At 40.0% G+C, this 19,417-nt stretch overlaps 1 protein-coding gene across 3 annotated transcripts in view; it reads right to left on the bottom strand.

Moving 5' to 3' along the window:
* Nucleotides 1-19,417, bottom strand: part of MARCHF6 (membrane associated ring-CH-type finger 6) — a 78,104-nt gene that overhangs the window by 45,431 nt on the left and 13,256 nt on the right. For all 3 annotated transcript variants that reach the window (XM_060092726.1, XM_060092725.1, XM_060092727.1), the window contains exons 2-6: nucleotides 13,356-13,452; nucleotides 12,017-12,090; nucleotides 8,880-9,023; nucleotides 4,282-4,354; nucleotides 115-283 (exon numbers count right to left, since the gene is read on the bottom strand). In XM_060092726.1, the coding sequence (XP_059948709.1) occupies nucleotides 115-283; nucleotides 4,282-4,354; nucleotides 8,880-9,023; nucleotides 12,017-12,090; nucleotides 13,356-13,452 (557 nt within the window). The remainder of the gene's footprint in view (nucleotides 1-114; nucleotides 284-4,281; nucleotides 4,355-8,879; nucleotides 9,024-12,016; nucleotides 12,091-13,355; nucleotides 13,453-19,417) is intronic.

The raw sequence follows: 19,417 nt of genomic DNA, 5'->3' as shown, positions 1-19,417 counted from the left end.
CACTGTCCTGCTTTGCAATGAGGGACACGGGAGTCAAGGGTTTGGGTCCTAGAGGGTGACAATAATTCTTATGTCCTACCCAAATAAAATGAATTTGGGGCTAGAGGGAGTTACCTCATTCTGGTGATGCCCAGCAGCATTGAAGGGCGGAGCAGCGTGCTCCAGCCAGATCGGGGCTCCCCCGTGGACTATCTGCTCTCGCAGCCACACCAGGCTGATGAACGCACACAATGTGCACGTCACCACAAAACAACCCTGCAAACAATCCGCCAACAAATTGTCCCTATTAAAAAAAAAAAAAAAAAAGTATATAGAATGACTCCAAAGAACACTTAAAATTAAGAAACCAAAGGTAACGACATTCACTTTACATAAAAAGCTCAGAAAGAACAAGAAAAGTAAGTCATAACTTTCTGGTGAAAAATCAGTCTCTCAAAAAGAATTATTTCCGAGGATGGTGGCAATTTATGTATCTTATAAGCTGGCCAAATATGTTTATTTATATATTTGTATTGTATGTGTTCATATTATAGAAAGCAAAGAATAACATCAGAACTACATAAATCGGCTATCCAGCCTCTCTTTGAACATAGCTGAGAAAAAGGAAGGCAGCAAGCAAAAAACTGAAAGTAGCCAAATACTTGACAAAGGTCAAGTATTAAATACATGTAATTTCCTAAAGATACATGACTCTGTCCAACCCTTACTAAGAATATCCTTATCCTTAGTTTATACACAAGTTTAACCAACTTAGTTAGCTGATACTTAAACCCATGAAAATGAACACAATCAGCAAATCAGAAAGGTGGAGAAGGGCCTCTAGAAAGGCCTAAAGACAACATAAAGGAAGGCTGAGAGATACACAGTACACAATGCATGAGGCCAAGAAGCCTGTGGTACATTTTACAAAGGCCTCATTTAGAACGCAGATTAAATTTTGATGCCAACTGCAAATACACCAAAAGTGTATTAGTTTCTCAACAAATCCAGACAGATCAAGTATGGTTCGCATGAAAATACACGGAGTATAATAATACTGAAGACCTCTTTGTTCTTTTCCTCTCTGAAGGAGCATATCCTTCCCCGGTCTATGTCTGATTTCAGAGTAATTCAAAGGCAACTCAAGAATCTTGGTAGCCTTTGGAAAATTCACTACCATAATGGACGTTTTTCCCTCCATGGAGAACTTAAGGAAGGGTCAATTTGGGAGACCTCGGCCTGGTAGCTCCAAACTGAACTAATGTGGCCCTCAGGTGTTAGCTGGAATATACGTTAATCAAAAGAGGAATACTAATCACCCGCTTGCTAAGGACCCCTCCAGGCCATTAAAATTTTGATAGGTTGGGACTAAAATACCCACTTCTCTACTCCTTCCTTGTCATCAGCAATAAGAACAGCAACTGCTTATTGTCGATTTTATTGTAGATTTTTTAATGGTGACAAACCCTTTGTAGAATCCCTTCCTTTTCCTTCACACCTTGAATTTGGGCTGATTTGTGAACTGTCTGGACCAGAAGCGCATTTCCTGAGTTCTAAAGCCTAGAAGAGAGCTTTCAGGTGAGCTTCCACTCTCACCCCTTTAGAATGCTGCCCTGAGGCCACCACGTAAAGAAGCCCCACTAGCCTTCTGAAGATGAGAAGCCATATGGAAGAGCCAAGGTACCCCATCTTAGACTACCCAACCCCAGTGACACACATGCATAATGGAGGCGAGCCCAACAGAAAAATGGATCAGCTGAGCCCAGCCCAAACTGCTAACCCCCAGAATTATGAGCAAATAAAATGTTTGTTGTTTTAAGCCACTAAGTTTTAGGGGCAGCATGTTTTGCAGCAATAGTTAACTGATAGACTGCCTAGAGATGCTGAGGAACTGAGCTACAGTTAGCAGCTGCTAAGATATTAAGAAATTTTAAGTAAAATTTCAGAAAATGGATTCTGTAGAGAAAAATGAAGCATTACTCAGAAAAAAATAAGTGACTTACTTATAAGTGCTTTCAGAAAAACTGGCTCAATTCTTCAAATTCTAAAAGGCAGCATGAGATGACAAAAGCAACCCACGCTTACAATTTCTTTCCACTATCCCCACCAAGCTTTCAGCATTCTTCCCATGTCAGTGAGGAAGCTCATGAAGGCAACTCAGGTATGGCCCACTAACCAATCAGGTCACAGAGAAAAGGAGAGCCTGCCAACCTAAGACAAGCAACAGCTCTGAGTTTTGGTGGTAATTCTGCTATGTATTAACATAGTGCTCAAAATTCACATATAGTTTTTACGTGTATTTGTGAATTTAATCTTTGAACAGCCCACCCAAATCCCTGAGGCATGAGCTTCCTCATTTTACAGATGAGGAAACAGGGGTTCAGAACTGTCCAGTGATTTGCCCAAGGTCACCAAAAAGTTGCAGATGCAGCAACTTTTTAATTCCAATATCAGGGCTCCTTCTGTTACAACCAGCTACCTCTTTGCATCACCTAAGTGATCACACTTGCCAAACAACCAGATGTTTAATGGTTCTGCCAACAAGAAGTAAAGGTGGTAGGCAAGTAAAATACTGCCTTACTTGAGACTAAAATACTAAATTTTCACTGACATGGCTTCTATAAACACCTGTTTTTCACAAAGCCAAAGCCTACCAATTTAAGCTTTGGTAAACATTAACATATTTAGCCACTTAAAACAGAAACCATTAAAGAAGTAACACACCCCCACTTTACTGAACAGCACAGATGGGACCTCAAGTCACCTCTTCTAAACAACTGAGATACTGACTGGCTGCTACACGGCTCTCTCACAAATTACAATGATAAACACAACTCTAGCCTCACACTAAATGGAACAAGACTGCCCTGTTTGAAACAGTTCTTTTATTAGTTCATAGATATTAAAATATAACTTCCATCACTCTTATCAATCACCCCTTGCTTTCTTCTGACCTCCCTCGCTACTTCTAATATGTGCCTTTATGTCGTATACGATTCCTAAATGAAAGCCGGAGATGAGCTACATCGTATACGTGGAGACGTATGAATGACACTTCAGCCAAGACTGATTTTTCTTGCCTCTGTACTAAGACTGTGTTCTGGGTGGCTGATGTAAAAATCTCATGTCCAAAAATAGTAACGCTGTCCTACTTGTTTCACTGAATCACTTCATAGAAGGTCAATATTTTCATACAAAGGGTTACCTTATTACACTATTTCTAAATTCTCAAGTGTGTCAAATTACTGCTTCTCCTTTTGATGAGGGCCACAGCCATTAGTGCCCTGTTTTCAAGATCCTTGTCTACTTATAAACGTTACTTCGAAAGCTGCTGTAATGTAAATAAAGTTCAAGTTCAAAACCTTTTATCTTATCTATTCCCTATACTGCCAAAGAAACACATAAGTTAAATAACTTGCCTGTTCTATCCAAAAACAGGTAAAACTATCAAGTAGGAAAACCAAGTTGCAAGCACATCTAATATTTCTAAGTATTTTCAGCCACAATTCAAAATAATGATGCAGACACAAGAGACTTAAAAGACCTCCTCCTTGATTTCTTTTCTATCAGAAATGTAACATGCTCTCCTGCTCTCTTCTATTGCCATTTGGCTTATTTTTATAATATATTCCGCATGCTTCTGTTCTAAAAGACAGTCTTATATTGTTCTTTGCCTTTACTGACATAGGGATCAGAAACCTAAGGTCAACTGGGTACAAAAGAAGATTTTAGCAAACAGAGGTGCAATCTTTTGCAAGCTTAATATTCTAATGATCTTGATACTGTTAATCATTTACAGCATTTCTAACATCAATAATTTTGAAAACACATATATGTCTTTCCCAAGAAACTGCCATTACAAAGCTTTATATCAAACTAAAATACAGTAAAACCACCACAGTGAACAAGTTTTTACAGTCCATCTCCTAACAATCACAAAAAACATTTAAAAAAGAAATTTGACTTCAAATGTCTGTGTTGTTAAAAACGCATGTTTAAATGAACTCCGGTCATATCACTATATGGAACAGTACATTTCTCGCACTACACGACAGCTTATTTAACTAGCTGTCCCACCGTTACCAAACTGTCCTTTAAGATGGGTATGTTTTAAAACATCATTTATGTGTGTCAGCTACTTCCACTGTCGCTGTAACTTTAGAATAGGTAACAAACATAAGGTATTATTTGTCCTTGGAATAGAAGGACTTTTCAAGTTACAACAAACACAAGTATGCAGAAGGAAAAATGAGCACCATTCACAATGTGCAGCCTTCCACCACCACGAGGTTCAGTACTTACGTGGACAGCATGTCTAGCGGCAGTGTCAGTAGGGAGCTCACAGAGCCAGTAAACAAGCACTTGTAGATGCGGCCTACCAAGAAAGGGCATGATGGCACACAGTCACAACTCTCATCGTAACTCATACAGTCGCTCAACTAAACAGAGATAAAGTGGAACACTGCGAACGCCACTGAAATAAACATTTAGTCTTTGCCAGGTTGAGCCTCATAATACTAAAGTTAAAGAAAAAAGAGTCAAGCATTAAAAATAGTGACAGTAGGGCTTCCCTGGTGGCGCAGTGGTTGAGAGTCCGCCTTCCAGTGCAGGGGACGCGGGTTCGTGCCCCGGTCCAGGAGGATCCCACATGCCGCAGAGCGGCTGGGCCCGTGAGCCATGGCTGCTGAGCCTGCGCGTCCAGAGCCTGTGCTCCGCAACGGGAGGGGCCACAGCAGTGAGAGGCCCGCGTACCGCAAAAAAAAAAAAAAAAAAAAAAAAATAGTGACAGTAAAGAATAAATGTTACACAATAATGTTTAAAGTTTTGATTCTCTCTAGATTTACTTACTTGCTTTTATTAAATGCGCTTAGATGTTTGAAGAGGGGGGGACCAATCTCAAGAAAATATCTCCAAAATTATAATACAGAGTATTTTCTTTAACCTAGAATTCTAAACTTCACTGAGTCTGCTCATGAAAATAAAGTTTGGGGGGGGTACACATTTTTGACATTAAGAGGACTTTTCAGTAGAGTACATGCTTCAGTGCTATGAACAGCAAACTAACAACCAATTTTTGACAAACAGATTCAAGGGTCCTCAAAAGGACAAAATCTTAAATCTGGCCATGAAGGGAAAAGATGAAGTAAGGGCAAATACACAGCCATCCCCTTATCCTCTTAGTCAGAAAAGGCAGAAACAGATTTGGAAATGAGGCCCAAAAGCTGAGGTTTTCTTTCAAACCAGTACTTGTGTATTAGTTTAAGCACTTCCTATATAGCCTTGTACCAAAAATTTACAGTGACTTCAATGGCTGTTTTCAAATGCCAAGTCAAAATGGAAAGACAGGAAAAGATTTTCTGTGACAGAAATTACTTACATATATGTATAAAACATTCAAAGCAAGTATGCTTGTAAAAGCAACAAACAGCCAATTGTCTGTAGATAAGAAAACAGACTCATAAATTAAAGTCCTCCTTACTAGCGTGCTTAAAAATAAGGTAGCTCAACACATTCCTACAGGAAAAGACAGCCACGGGTACATTGCTAACTTAAAGAAAGAAGTTACAGAATGTGTAGTGGGTGACATAATTTAGATTTTAGTTGTGTGTGAGTGTGTGTAAACAAGTCAGAACAGAAATAAAGCTTGCTACCTGTTACTTAAATCCTCAAAGTTCTTACTTAATTTTTGACTACTTGATCTACTGATTTCAGAGAAGTGTTAGTCTTCCACTACAACTATGAATGTTTTACATATTCTAAGTCCTGTTTGCTGGTGCATAGAAATTCTTAAGTTTTCTTAGTGGACTATGCCTTTTATTAATATGAAATAAAATGCTGTTCCTCATTTAAAGTGTTTCATCTTGAATAATATCTGGCTGGTGAATACTGTTCCTGCGTTTTGTCAGCCTTTGTTAACAAATCCCTCTAGCATTAACCTGGGCTGTTTCGTACTTATCTCTTGTAGCAGAACACTTTATACATACACAGTTACGAGGCTCTATCTAAACCCTATGATCACGGATATTGCAATCTTATCTTTTCTTCTCTTTTACTCCCGTTCCTCAGCCCTCCCCCTTCTTGTCTTTCCTGTCTTTTGTCAGACTTTACAAATTTTACTCACTGTTTCCTATTCCCGCTCCCTAGGATGAAAACTTATCATCTTATTTCTATTCTCCTAACAGTTACTTAAATTTAAGTTTTGTTACTTTTTTATTAAGATAAAATTTACATAAATATTAAGTGTGTCTGGGTGAATTTTTATATTAGTATATATCCAAGTAACTGCCACCCAGATAAGATTCTCAACATTCCTAGCTCCCCAGAAGGCTCCTTCAAGACCCATTTCAGTCAGTATCTCCAGCAAATGGTAACCACTATTCTGATCTCTATCACCATAGATCAATTTGGCCTATTTTAAAATTTCACATAAATGCAATCCTACAATCCATACTCTTTTGTGCCTGGCTTCTTTTTCTCAAAGAAGCGAAGTTTATCCATGTTAGTCTATGTCGCGTCCGCCAGCTCCTTTTTCACCACTATGTAGTATTCCATGATAGGGGTAAGCCACACTGTTATCCATTCTACTGTTGATAGTTGTTTGGTTGGTTCCAGTTTTAAACTACTATTATCAAAGCTGCAGTGACGACACTGTTACACACGTGTCTTGTAGTGGACACAAGGCTCTTATTCCTGTTACCAACATTCCCAGAAACAGAACTGCTGGATCGTAAGGTATTTATAATATTTACCACTGATAGAGAACATCAAAAAGCTTTCCAAAGTGGCTATACTCTATATACACTTACTATCAATGTACGCATGTTGCAGATGCTCCACATCCTAAGAAGGATTTGGCACTGTCTTTTCTTTTAATTTCAGCCATTCTTCTGAGTATGTAGCAGCATCTTCTTGTGCATTTCCCTGACGACTAATGATACTGAGCACCTCGTCATGTGTTTATTGGCTATTTAATCTTCTTTCCAGCAACATCTGTTCAAATCTGCTGTTCACTTTTTAACTGGCTTGTCTTCCTTTTTCTTACTGATTTATATAGTTCTTTATATATCGTGGATACAAGTCCTTTGCTGGATATGTGTATTGCAAATACCGTCTCTCACTCTGTAGCTTGCCTTTCTCTCTCAAAGGTATCTGAGCATGAATTAAAGTTCTTAATTTTAATTAAGTTAAATTTCTCAGTATTTTCTTTTATGGTTGTTCTCCTATACTTTCTTTTAGAAGTTGTTTGGTTTTAATGTTCACATTCAGGTTTATGACCATCTAAAGTTAACTTGTGTCAGGTGGGAGGTAATGGTATGGGGTCCTTGCTCCACACGCCCGTCCAGCTGATGCTGTACCATTTACTGAAAAGACCATCTTTCCTCCCCTGAACAGCAGTGGCACCTTTGCTGTTAATCCCCTTTGCTAGTTCCGGACTCTACTTGGTTACTCCTGTATTTTTAATGCATAATTACACTGTATTTTCCTGTTTTATCTAAAGCACCTATAATTTCACCACAAATAAGACAACCTAAAAAGCTCTCAATTCTATCCTCCCCTCACAATTTCTCTCGTTAAGATCATCTAGAATTTTAGTTTCCAATTGATACCTAAAAAATTATTAATTATTGTAGACTAACAACAATTATGATTTAGCTATAAGAAGCACTTGTTTCTTTTTCTCTGGAGCTCACACCTTTCCCTGTCTTTGATTCCTTGCTCGTTTTAGTAAAATATATTCTCAAACACTTTTTTCTTAAATAATTTGAGGTAGTAAGCTTTCCAAGTCCTTGCACCTATTGAAATGTCTGTATTTTGTCCTTCTATCTGAGAATAATAAGATTTTGGGTTCAAAAATTTTGCCATATGTTGACTATTCTACTGTCTTCTAACATTCAATGTTGCTGACTTTAAGTCTGATGCCAGTCTGATTTTCATGATTTTGTAGGATAATCTGAAAGCATAACATCTATACACCACCTTATTCAGCACTGGAAAACTTCAGAATGTGTCTAGGATTGTCTTTTTCCTTTTCCAGTCAGCTCTCTCCCTTTCAATCTCTTTTACCCTCTGGAACTACTTACTAGACAGATACTGAAAGAATCGGATGGAGCCTCCATCTCTCAAATTTTTTCCCTCATACTTGCAACTTCTTGTCTCTGAGTTACATCCTGGAGAACTCCTTGCTCAATCTTCTAGCTCACTAATTCACTCAAGTGAATAGTACCTATTCTGCTACTTTCATAAGAGTTTCATTTTTATAACTGACTGAGTTTATTTTACTTTATTTTAAGGAGACATGAGGATATTATTATACTTATTTAAAAATCTTGTTTGTGGTTAACTCTAAAGAATCCTATCTATATACTCTGGCACCATATACTATCGACCCCTCTCCATGTCTTTAAGAACACAAAGAACCTAAAAAGAATCAACTAAGAGTTAGTATACCAATCTCCCAAAGAGCCTCCTATATTTGAAAGATATGCTTCCCAATTATTCAGCACCATTAGATATGTGTTTTTTAAAAGGGGCTAACAAAAAAAATCTCAAAAGAACCCATCTTTTGTCATCCTTGAAAGCTCTAATAAACTTCAAGGAATAAAATTCAATTTCTTTCTAATTATGTTTGATTTTGCTTTTTCAATTCTTCCATGAACTTTCATTATTAGCCTCTGTATGCTGTGTTTTTCTTTCCCACATTCATTCAAGAAACTGACCTGTTAAAAAATGGTTTTTAATTCAGGTGAATAATGTTTCCTAAATGAGGTTTTCCTAATACATGACATTATAATATCAAATAATTAAATATCATTCGAACAAAACTATGCCATATTACTTTATAATATTAAATAGTTGTGCAATGTTTAAATAACTCCAGCCACAGAAGAATGAATACTCACATGCTGTAAGAGGAACAACTCCCAACCATGCAAAGGCCACAAGTGTATAATGAAACCAGTATCGTATTGCAGTGCCGATACTTGTAACCAGTCCAGCAAATATGTCTTGGATTGGAAGCCGCGAAGGCATATCTGGGGAATAAACTATAAGGGGAAAACGTTCACATAATTTCATGAAGATTCAAACAGGTTATTTTCTAGGCAGGTAGCACTATCTTAACTTTCAACATTTGCAATTGCACTTAAATATTTTTTCCTGTAAGAAAAATGAATCAAATAATCGCAATAAAATACTACATTTACCCAGAAGTCATTTATGAGAGCAAATCACGTAAGAAATGTAGAAACAGGCCTCTGAGCAGGAAAAAAGATTCAAGAGAAGTACACATCCCTCACTCATAGCCAGGAACTTTATGTAAGGCTAATTTACACATATTTCAGCATTCAAACCCTGTAATTATCTGGTTTCTCAAATTATAAAAGATCACATAAAGCAAACAGGAGCAAAAGGTGAAGCTGACAGATGTCATCAAGAAAGAACCCTCCCCCCATGCCAGCCTCAGAAAGAGCACTCAAAATGCACAACAATCTGCAGCAGAGCCACTTCCTGTAAGATCGAACAGCCCACTGACATCTGTTAGCCACTCCCCACCCCATTTTAGCACAATAATCAACATTCCAAATGGTAAGTTAAGGGCTTCCCACTTCTCTGCAAAGTGTGGTTCAATACTCAGAAAAAGAGGTTCTGCCACAGGTAATACTGTGATTTATAAGAAATACATATCTGGTCGTTCAGGTGACCAAAATATATTTCTCATATACGTTTGGTCTTCGTCCACAGGTCCTGGCTCATAGGTCCTGAAACCCTAGGAATTTTCTAAGCCATAAAGGTGTCTTTTGTTATGTTAATGAGATGACTTTTGACCCTGTCTGGGGCGGGGGTGGGGAGAAAGAGGAGGGCTTGAGTTTTCCAAGGGAGCCAACCAAGTAATTAGAGGGTTGGAACTTTCAGCTCCACCCTTCAGACCTCTGGGGAGGAGCGAGGGACTGAAGGTAGAACCAATCGCCAAGAGTCAACGATTTAATCAATCACGCCAGTGTAATGAGGCCTTCATAAAAACCCGAAAGGCCTCAGGTTCGGAGAGAAACTGGTGAAAACAAGTAGATCTGGGGAAAACGGTGCAGTTTCCCTTCCCACATACCCTACCTTATGCATCTCTTCAATCTGGCTGTTCCTGAATTATATCCTTTTATAATAAACTGATGATCTAATAAGTAAAATGTTTCTCTGAGTTCTATGAGCCACTCTAGCAAATTAATCAAACCAAGAAAGGGGTCATTGGGAACCCCTGATTTAAAGTCAGTGGGTCAGAAAGTCAAAAGCAGAAGTAACAGCCTGGGTTTGCGACTAGCATCTGCAGGGGGTTGAGGGGTGCCAGTCCTCTAAGGATGGAGCCCTCAACCTGTGGAATGGAATGCTGTCTTGGAGCAGACAGTATGAGAAGTGGGTTAAACTGCAGGACACCCAGCTGGTGTCCTGCAGAACTGCTCACTGGTGTAGGGAAAACCACCCCACAAACATGTTGGAATTGGTACCAGACCCTATGTACACACGTTTTAGAAAGATTTCCTTTGTAAATGGTTCCAGTGAAAACCACTGCTCTACCACAGGTTTCTCAGAAAGAACATACAGAAGGAATAAAGGCCTCTTTCTCCAATAAGGCCGAAACAAACAGCTATGATAAATAAAGTCTTAAAATCAGTGATCTGAAATTTATGAAAGCACTATTACAAAACTGTTCACAGCTATAGACACAAAAGGAGTGAAGTAACAAATAGCAACTTTTTACAACACACCCACAAAGATCAGTACTTTAAGAGGATTTTTTGATATACAGGAGCTAGTCATTAAACCAGTAATAAAGAGAGCACATGACTGTCAAATGAAAACTAAAAGGTACAAACACAAGCTTTTATTGGCCTCAGAATAAAGAAGCTCACGTGAGTATTTCTTATCAATCAAACTTCATGAAGATATTCAATTATTTAGTCTTGCAGTTTGCAATAAACCTCAAGCTGTACAGTTTTTATGCCCTACAGAAAATTAAAGACTACAAAATAACAGAATTGACATTTTTTGAGCACAGTGAATACAAAGCTTCAAAAGTGAAACTGTAATGATTTTAATTATATACACTCATCACATAAAGACAAAGTAAAACTAACACTAATTTACAGAATTTACACTCAGCAGCTCCAGATGCTTACAACAAACAAAAACTAAGGCATAAAAATATCTCTGGGGGAGGGGGAGAGCAATTTACTAGGATCCCAGAATGAAAATGTGCTTCAAATTATTGATAACTTGCCAGTATAAACCTCTACTTATTTAAGATGAACAATATTAAGTATCAGTCAATAGGTAAAGGAGTTATAAATATATATAAATATAATTAGAATTTAAAGATCTGCAAAATATTTACCATAAGCCTACAAAATACTGGGCTTAAAAAGCCTTATTTTAAAAAAGTGAATTAAGTATTTGTCTTTATTATTCCAACCAACATAATTTAAATTCAACATAATTTAAACTCAAAAGATGTCCCAAATTTGAACAGGGATGGCATATTTGACAAATTCAAGGCATCAATAATTTTTCTGGGTAAATAATGGTATTATAGCTGTATTTTTTTTAAAAAACCATTACTCTTTAGAGATACATGCTAAAATATGTACAGATGAAATCATAAATGATGGGATTTGCTTTAATAAGGATGGAGAGGTGCGAACAAGAGCTTAGGGAATGACATGTAAAGGCTATGAGTTGAAAATGGATGAAACTGAGTGATGGATACATACAGGCTCATTATACCTTTGTACACGTTTGAACTTGTCTAAAAGAAAAAAGAAATATTCCACAAATTTAATCACGTGTGTGTGATGTGTTAAAAGCTAACGTGTGGTGTGTTAAAAGCTGACGTGTAGTTTTTAAAAGTATTTTCCAAAATGTTACAGCAATACTTTCTATTACCATAAAAGACAAATTAAGCTGAACACAGTTGCTTTAAAACTGTTTAAACACCTTTATGTGGCCAGTTATAACCTAGAAATGCAGTGAAAACTTCGAAAGAACTTACTTGGTGTGAAAGCAAATCTGTGCTTGCATAATTCACAGTATTCTTTTCGACTGTGTTTCAGCCACTGAACTAAGCTGCAATTACAAATACATTCATAAGTATAGTGTTTATAACAAAAAAACTTTTAAGGTTTCATTGAAAACTAATATTGCTTTACTAAAATTTTACATATCAAAGAACTTTTACAATTTTAAATTTAGAAAGTCCTGAACTTTTTATCATTGATGCCCTCTAAGAGTACAGAATTATAACAGATAAAGATAAAAACGACATGCATTTCCTCTATTAAAAAGCAGTTTCGGGCCTCCCTGGTGGCGCAGTGGTTGGGAGTCCGCCTGCCGATGCAGGGGATACGGGTTCGTGCCCCGGTCCGGGAAGATCCCACATGCTGCGGAGCGGCTGGGCCCGTGAGCCATGGCCGCTGGGCCTGCGCGTCCGGAGCCTGTGCTCCGCAGCGGGAGAGGCCACGACAGTGAGAGGCCCGCGTACCGCAAAAAGAAAAAAAAAAAAAAAGCAGTTTCAAGGGGCTTCCCTGGTGGCGCAGCAGTTAAGAGTCTGCCTGCCAATGCAGGGGACACGGGTTCGTGCCCCGGTCTGGGAGGATCCCACATGCCATGGAGCGGCTGGGCCCGTGAGCCATGGCTGCTGAGCCTGCGCGTCCGGAGCCTGTGCCCCGCAACGGGAGAGGCCACAACAGTGAGAGGCCCGCATACCGGAAAAAAAAAAAAAAAAGCAGTTTCAATTAACTGAACAATTAACTAATCAAAGTAAATTATAACGTCCTCAAAGATAACTGAATATAGAAGAATCTCCAAGCATCAACATCAGTTCTAATATTGCTCTAAGGATACGGCTACCTGGTGGCTAGGTCTATCACTAATTGGCTGGCTGTGTGACATAGAACAAGTTACTTAACCTTTCAATGCTTCAGTTCCCTCACCTGAATAATCATAAAATCATAATCATACTCCACGTTGCAGTTTTGTTGTAAGGATTAAATGAGTTAAAATGTATACAACCACTGAGTTATTACCTTACACAAAGCATTTCCTAAATGTAAACTATAATCATGCCAAGCAAAACTAGAACACCATAACACTTCCCATGAACATAAGCTCTCCGTGGTAGAAATAAACAAATGGGTACTCACGTGCATCTGAAAGACAATATACCAAAATGACATGGCATGGTAATAAGAAATACGGGTAATTTCCAAATTTTCACAATAAAAATTTTAAAGAAATAACTAGTTACAGAGAAAGTTCATTGAAGCAGTATCCCTTATTATATAGATGACAGTAAAGCTCAGCCATAAAAATTTTCTAAAAGGATGACTCACCATTCTTGATGGATAAACTTAATACTGCCAGTACACACACAAGGATGATAAAGAGGTTTCTCAGGTGTTCCTTCTGACCGACACACTCTACATATGTCTATTAATGAAAAAGAAAAATTGAATTATCTTTGGTTATAACTTTTTAAAAAATAATAGGCCACCAAAAACTAAAATACTGCATGTTAAAGCAAGACTCTATCACTAGGTAAAACATTAATCAACATCATGGAGAACTAAAAAGTGTGATCAGGATGATAATATAGTATATCTGAAACTTAAAAATTTTCTATTATATAAAAAGGTAAACTGTTCCTTTGTATGAGAGCTTTGTAAATAAATTAAAATTGAAAATAATGGAAACCCTGGTTTTATTTGAAACTGTACTTTCTCATAACTAACAGATTGTAGATAGAAATATGCAAGATCACTTCACCATTCCTGTCCTAACAGTTTAAAGTCTAAAGTCCTACGTCCGGTCCTAAGTTTAAACTTCACAAAAACACATCGAAACAGCAGAGTGGCCCTAAAGGGAGAGACAGACAGGAACAGACATACACCCGATAGAGTGTGGAGGGGGCACCCCAAGACCACGAAGGCCAGAGAGAGGCGAGCCAGAGGCCACCTTAAGCAGAAACTACGGAAGCTCAGGGCTACAGGTCGGCCACCAAAGGGCAGCAGCTCTTCCTTCACTCCCTCCACCCCCCGCCCCAAGTGATTCTCATGGCACTACTGTCAGTCTCGCCTGGGGTGGCGGGTGACATACAGATGTCCGAAAGCTATCCCTCAAGCTCGCTTGCTCAGTCCTTAAAGCGGTCTTTCCGCAGGATCACCTACCGAAACCTGGTTGCAATTTTCATTTAGACCATCTTCTCGGCGATCCACCAAGACCAAATGCCAACCCCAAGTGGGCAATCTGAGGGGCGATGGGCAGTATGAACAACGGGCAGGGACTTAATGCAAGCTTCTGATCTACTCTCTTACAGGGAGTTCCTCATTAATGAGGAATAATTGCAACCCAGAGCCCAGCACTAATGGATTTAATAATGAATCCCCAGCACCTGTCAGACTGGGATACGCACATGTTGAGAAGCGTGGCGCAGTTACGGCCCCTTAAGAGCATCACAGACTTGTGATTGCTCAATCCTGGGTGGCTAAGCAATATCTGTCGAAGTTAGGGATATCAAGCCCTGGGGGTAACCTAAGTGGTGAGCACACTAGTCTCCCCGGTTATCAATGAGCCAGACAAATCGCTCCAGCAACACAGAAAGGCCACGCACCACCACCCACGGAAGAGGTATCAAAGTGCCAATCCTGTCTGTGATGGAGTCGCGTTAAGGTTGTCCAGCTTGAGTCAAATTAAGCGCAGACCACACCGCTGTGCCTTCAAATTTCAGCTCTGGAACCAGATGCTCCAGCTACCACCAGCCGAAGGGCTTTGGTTGCCCATAAGCTTCCAGCAATAAGCTGCCGGCACATTACCGGAAATAACGAGGGCAGTCGGCATTGTTTATGGTCAGAACAACATGGGATCAGAATCTCTTCAAACCTCCCATTTTCACCTTCATCCTTAAGTAATGAAAACATCCATGGCAAAAGCTTTCACTCTGGTCGGTCTTGCATCAGTCTAAGACTTTGAGCTCTAGCGGTGCAGTACGAGCATCCCAGCCATCCCGTCTAATCGCCCTCCACAATCAAATTCCAACACAAACAAAACAGAATCACGCTCCCATTCCAGGATTTCCAGCAGCAGTGTGCAGGCAGCTCGCGCCTGCTTGGAGTACTTTAATTTCTTCAAGTGCACACTTCAGCCCACGGACACTCGGCTAGGAGCCAGGAGGGCACCGAGAAGCAGGGGGTAGGGATAGGGACGGAGGCTCCCCATCCGCAGACCCGCGCGGCAGATCACACAGCATTTTAACTGCACCGAACTCAATACCCTGCCACTGAAGCTGGGGATTACCTCAGCTGCCGGTACCAGATTTGCCACACAATAGATCTGCCTTAAAGGATTTTAAGTGGACTCATTCCAATTACCGGACCTCGAAAGTGTCCAGCGTTGTTTTTCATCACTGCCTCCCCACCCTCGGGTCGCGAGTGGTAAATCTGCTACCTTCCTAGGTTGGAGTAGTCGATTACCAGGCTTCCTCTATGGAATCGAATCCAGATTTCCCATCACCCGAATTCCCAGTCACAGTGGTTGCCATGGTACGCAAAACGGCTCCTTAACAGGGCCACAGAATGTGCAATCCTGGTCATCTAGAATCATCAGAGCAGAGCTGCTGATGCCCACAGGCATGGATCAGTTCTAGAATTACCACAGTTCTGCAGGTAGGAGCCAAACAAGCGCTCAAAGTCATTCTCAACGTCAGGGTGTCTAAGCCAGAAGTGCTTAGACGGCCGTGGGTTAACTTTAGCAACAGGCCTGTGCTGCTGCAGGATCAACCCTCAGGGTGGGCTTGAGTGCGAGTGTGGGGGGGCAGCTGCAGTCATAGGGCAAAGCGGTTCCACCTCATCCTGTCTCCCCGGCCAGGTCTCAGGCAGCTGCAGGAGCAGAAAGTAGGGCACAGGAGCCACAGCGCGGCAAGAGGTGTCCCGTAAGCAAGACACAGTGCAGAGGGAAGCGGCAAGGGACACCACTGGGCTTACACGAACGAGGGTCACCACGAGGGTCGCCACGTCACCCTCCACCAACATGGTGACTGCTCAGCCACCAGTTATGCGGCGATGGACTGGGGTGGGGCAGGGACAGCCTTTGTGGGCACACCTCGGCTAGCGGGATGCTGGGACAAACACTGGAACAGTATCAACACGGGTGTGAACGCCGGGAGCCTCCTACACAGGGACCAGCCCCACAAGGTGACCTAGCCCTGTGTGGCGCAGGGAGCCGCGGCAAGGACGTCACAGTGGGAGGCTGAGGGATGTGCCCACCCGCAGGAGGCACCACGTCTCCCCACACTCCCACAGCACGGCCGCGAGGGGCAGGTGGGGTTGGGTGGGGTGGGGCTGGACAGACAGCACCTCCACTAGCAGGGCAGAGAAACACGTGAATACGACCAGACACCGATCTTCAGTAGACTCCATCCTTCTGAAGGACCAATAAACAGAAAACTAAGCAAACACAACAAATCTAAATCAGGGCCCAGAGCTCTGCTCGACAGTCTAAAGTACAGGACTGGACTCACCTTGCCCTGCAAGGCCTAAACTATTTTCGCCATAACAGTAAGAGTGTTTTACCTCTCATTGTCTTGCCAGTGTACAGTGGAGTTTTCCAGAGGCTACATGAGACACCTGTTGGAATGCAGATGCCTCCCATTAAGCCAGACATTTAAGAGGTATGTAAATATAAAACAAATCCACTTTTCTCACCAATGTTTTGGGTTTGGAATATACAGTTACTTTCATGAAAAAAATTTTATATTAACACATAATGGGTGTTAAGTGAATCAATATTTCTAAATCTTTTTATTCTCTTATACGGCAAATAAAAGCTCTTCTGAATCTTTTAGAAGAATTTACAGGGATCCTGAGACCAAAAGAGTTTGAGAACCACTGCTCTATCGTAGTGATATGTTTAGGTATGCTGATAGATAGACAGATAGATTTTGCTCACAGAACACCTGAAAAAAATCAGAAAATAACTATGGCTCTCTCAAAATACACATATGCATAAAATTATCATTATTGTATCAGGGACTTCACAAGCTCCACTGATTATAAAAGGAAAAGGAAAGGGAAGGGAACATTAGACTTCTGAATCACTTTGTTTTAGAACCACGGATATCTTTTACATAATAATAAAAGTGGAAATCATATAATAATCAAAATGCAAAATAAACCAAAAACAAATCAAACAAGTGAACCTGTGTATATCAAGCTTAATCACAGAAAATAATTACTTTAGACTTTAAAACATGATCATATATCCCCAAATAGGCTATATCCAAAGACAGAAGGAACTATAAAGAAATCCTAAAGAGAATTCAGTAATCTTCATGTTAATAATAATAATATTGATAGTTACTTTAAAACTTGGAGGATAAAGACAATAAGTATGATACTGGTATTGTGGTTATTTGTTTTAAAAAAATTATCTCTTAGAATACATAAGTATTCATGGATGAAAAGATATAGTATCCGGCATTTCCTTTAAAACAATCCAGCAGAAGTGTGGGGAGGCAAGAGGGAAAGGGTTGAGATAAAAGAATTATCAACCATATGCTTGTGTATGTTGAATCCAGATGCTGGTTATTGGAAGTTTATTACATTAATCTATTTGTGAGAGTTTGAAATTTTGTATAATGAAACAAAAAGAAACAATCAAAGGTTAACATGCAATTTGTAAATATCATAGCTGAACTTTCACTTTACTAACACTACCAAGTCCTATTTATTTGTTTGTTTATTTATTTATTTATGGCTGCGTTGGGTCTTCATTGCTGCACGCTGTCTTTCTCTAGCCACGGCTAGCGGGGGCTACTCTCCGTTGCGGTGCACGGGCTTCTCATTGCGGTGGCTTCTCTTGCTGTGAAGCACAGGCTCTAGAGCACAGCCTCGGTAGTTGTAGCGCACGGGCTTAGTTGCTTGGCGGCGTGTGGGATCTTCCCAGACCAGGGCTCGAACCCGTGTCCCCTGCACTGGCAGGCGGATTCTTAACCACTGTGCCACCAGGGAAGCCCACCAAGTCCAATTTTATCAGTGAAGTTCTTTAGTAGGAGGTCTTTGCATGTGGTTTATTTAACTTAACATACACACACAAATGTGAAAACTCATGTTAGCAATTTTCCTATTTCACTGACCATGTTTTTTCAAATGTGTTAAAACTTTCACTGGCTATATCTTCATCAGGGAAAGAAAGCAAAATAAGATCTAAATAATCTGTCTCAACATTCCTAAAAGCCTACTGCTATGCAACCAACAACCCATTTCTAACTCAAAACCATTTCATCTAAATGACTCTAATACAGAATTTGGTCCAAGAAACAACATCACAAATCTCTTTTGCAGTACTGACTCTTGTTTTTCCCCACATGATGAAGCTGCGACTGAGTTTTGCTCAAGAGTACTTTATGTATAAATATTTCCATAAATGGAAAGGCAAAGATTGTTGCTATAAATCAACCAGAATGGTGATATGCCTCAGCTATAAAACTCTTCAAGGCAAACGCTCAGCTGTCTAGCAGGCCCCAAGCCACACTTGATTCGGTGTGGCTTATCCACCCCTCGCAGGGAAATGGAGGTCAGGAAAAGCTACCTAAGAGATAGGCTGCCACTGTCATTGCTCTATATCCTCAACTCAATTTCCTTAGCTAGTCCGTGTGCATGGAGTAGAAGCAATGGAAGGTTCTTCCCTGCCAATCTATATTCCAGGAGAAAAATCTGAAACAAGGCACAGGTATATAAAGGTCATAGTTAAACATTTATTCGGGAAGAATACATAAGAAACTATTAACAGTTGCTACTTTGGGGGGATCAGGGTTGGGGGAAAGAAGTTCTTTCCTTATTTCATAAGTGTATGCTGCCTACAGTGCAGGTGTACCTCGGCATCCATGGATGGATTGCTTCCAAGAGCCCCCATGTATCCCAAAACTCCAGGGCACTCAAGTCCCATAGTTGGCCCTCCACATCTGCAGGTTCTGTCCACATCCACGGATTCAAGCAAATTCAGATGAAAATTCTGATCTGCAGTTGGCTGAATTTACAGATGTGACATCCACGAATGGGGTGGGGGCCAACACCATATAAGTACTGGAAAAAATCCGCATATAAGTGGACCCAAATAGCTCAAACCAGTGTTGTTGAAGGATCAACTGTATATATTTGTGTAGTATTTTGCTAGTATCTTACTTAAAATTAATAGTTTCCTATATACTTATGTTCAAAGACATGTACAAGAATGTTCATAGCAGCTCTATTCATAATGCCTCCAAAATGGAAACTACCCAAATTGCCTAAATTTGGCAAATAAATTTGGATAAATAAATTTCGGTATATTCACATAATTTAATATAATACTTCATGGCAAAAAGAATAAACCGACCAAAACCACAAACCACAATTTGGAT

Source organism: Mesoplodon densirostris, chromosome 3 (genome assembly GCF_025265405.1).
Source record: "Mesoplodon densirostris isolate mMesDen1 chromosome 3, mMesDen1 primary haplotype, whole genome shotgun sequence".
Classification (NCBI taxonomy): Eukaryota; Metazoa; Chordata; class Mammalia; order Artiodactyla; family Ziphiidae; genus Mesoplodon; species Mesoplodon densirostris.
The sequence above is the reverse complement of the archived record's forward strand: the minus strand, read 5'-3'. Positions and strand labels throughout refer to the sequence as shown.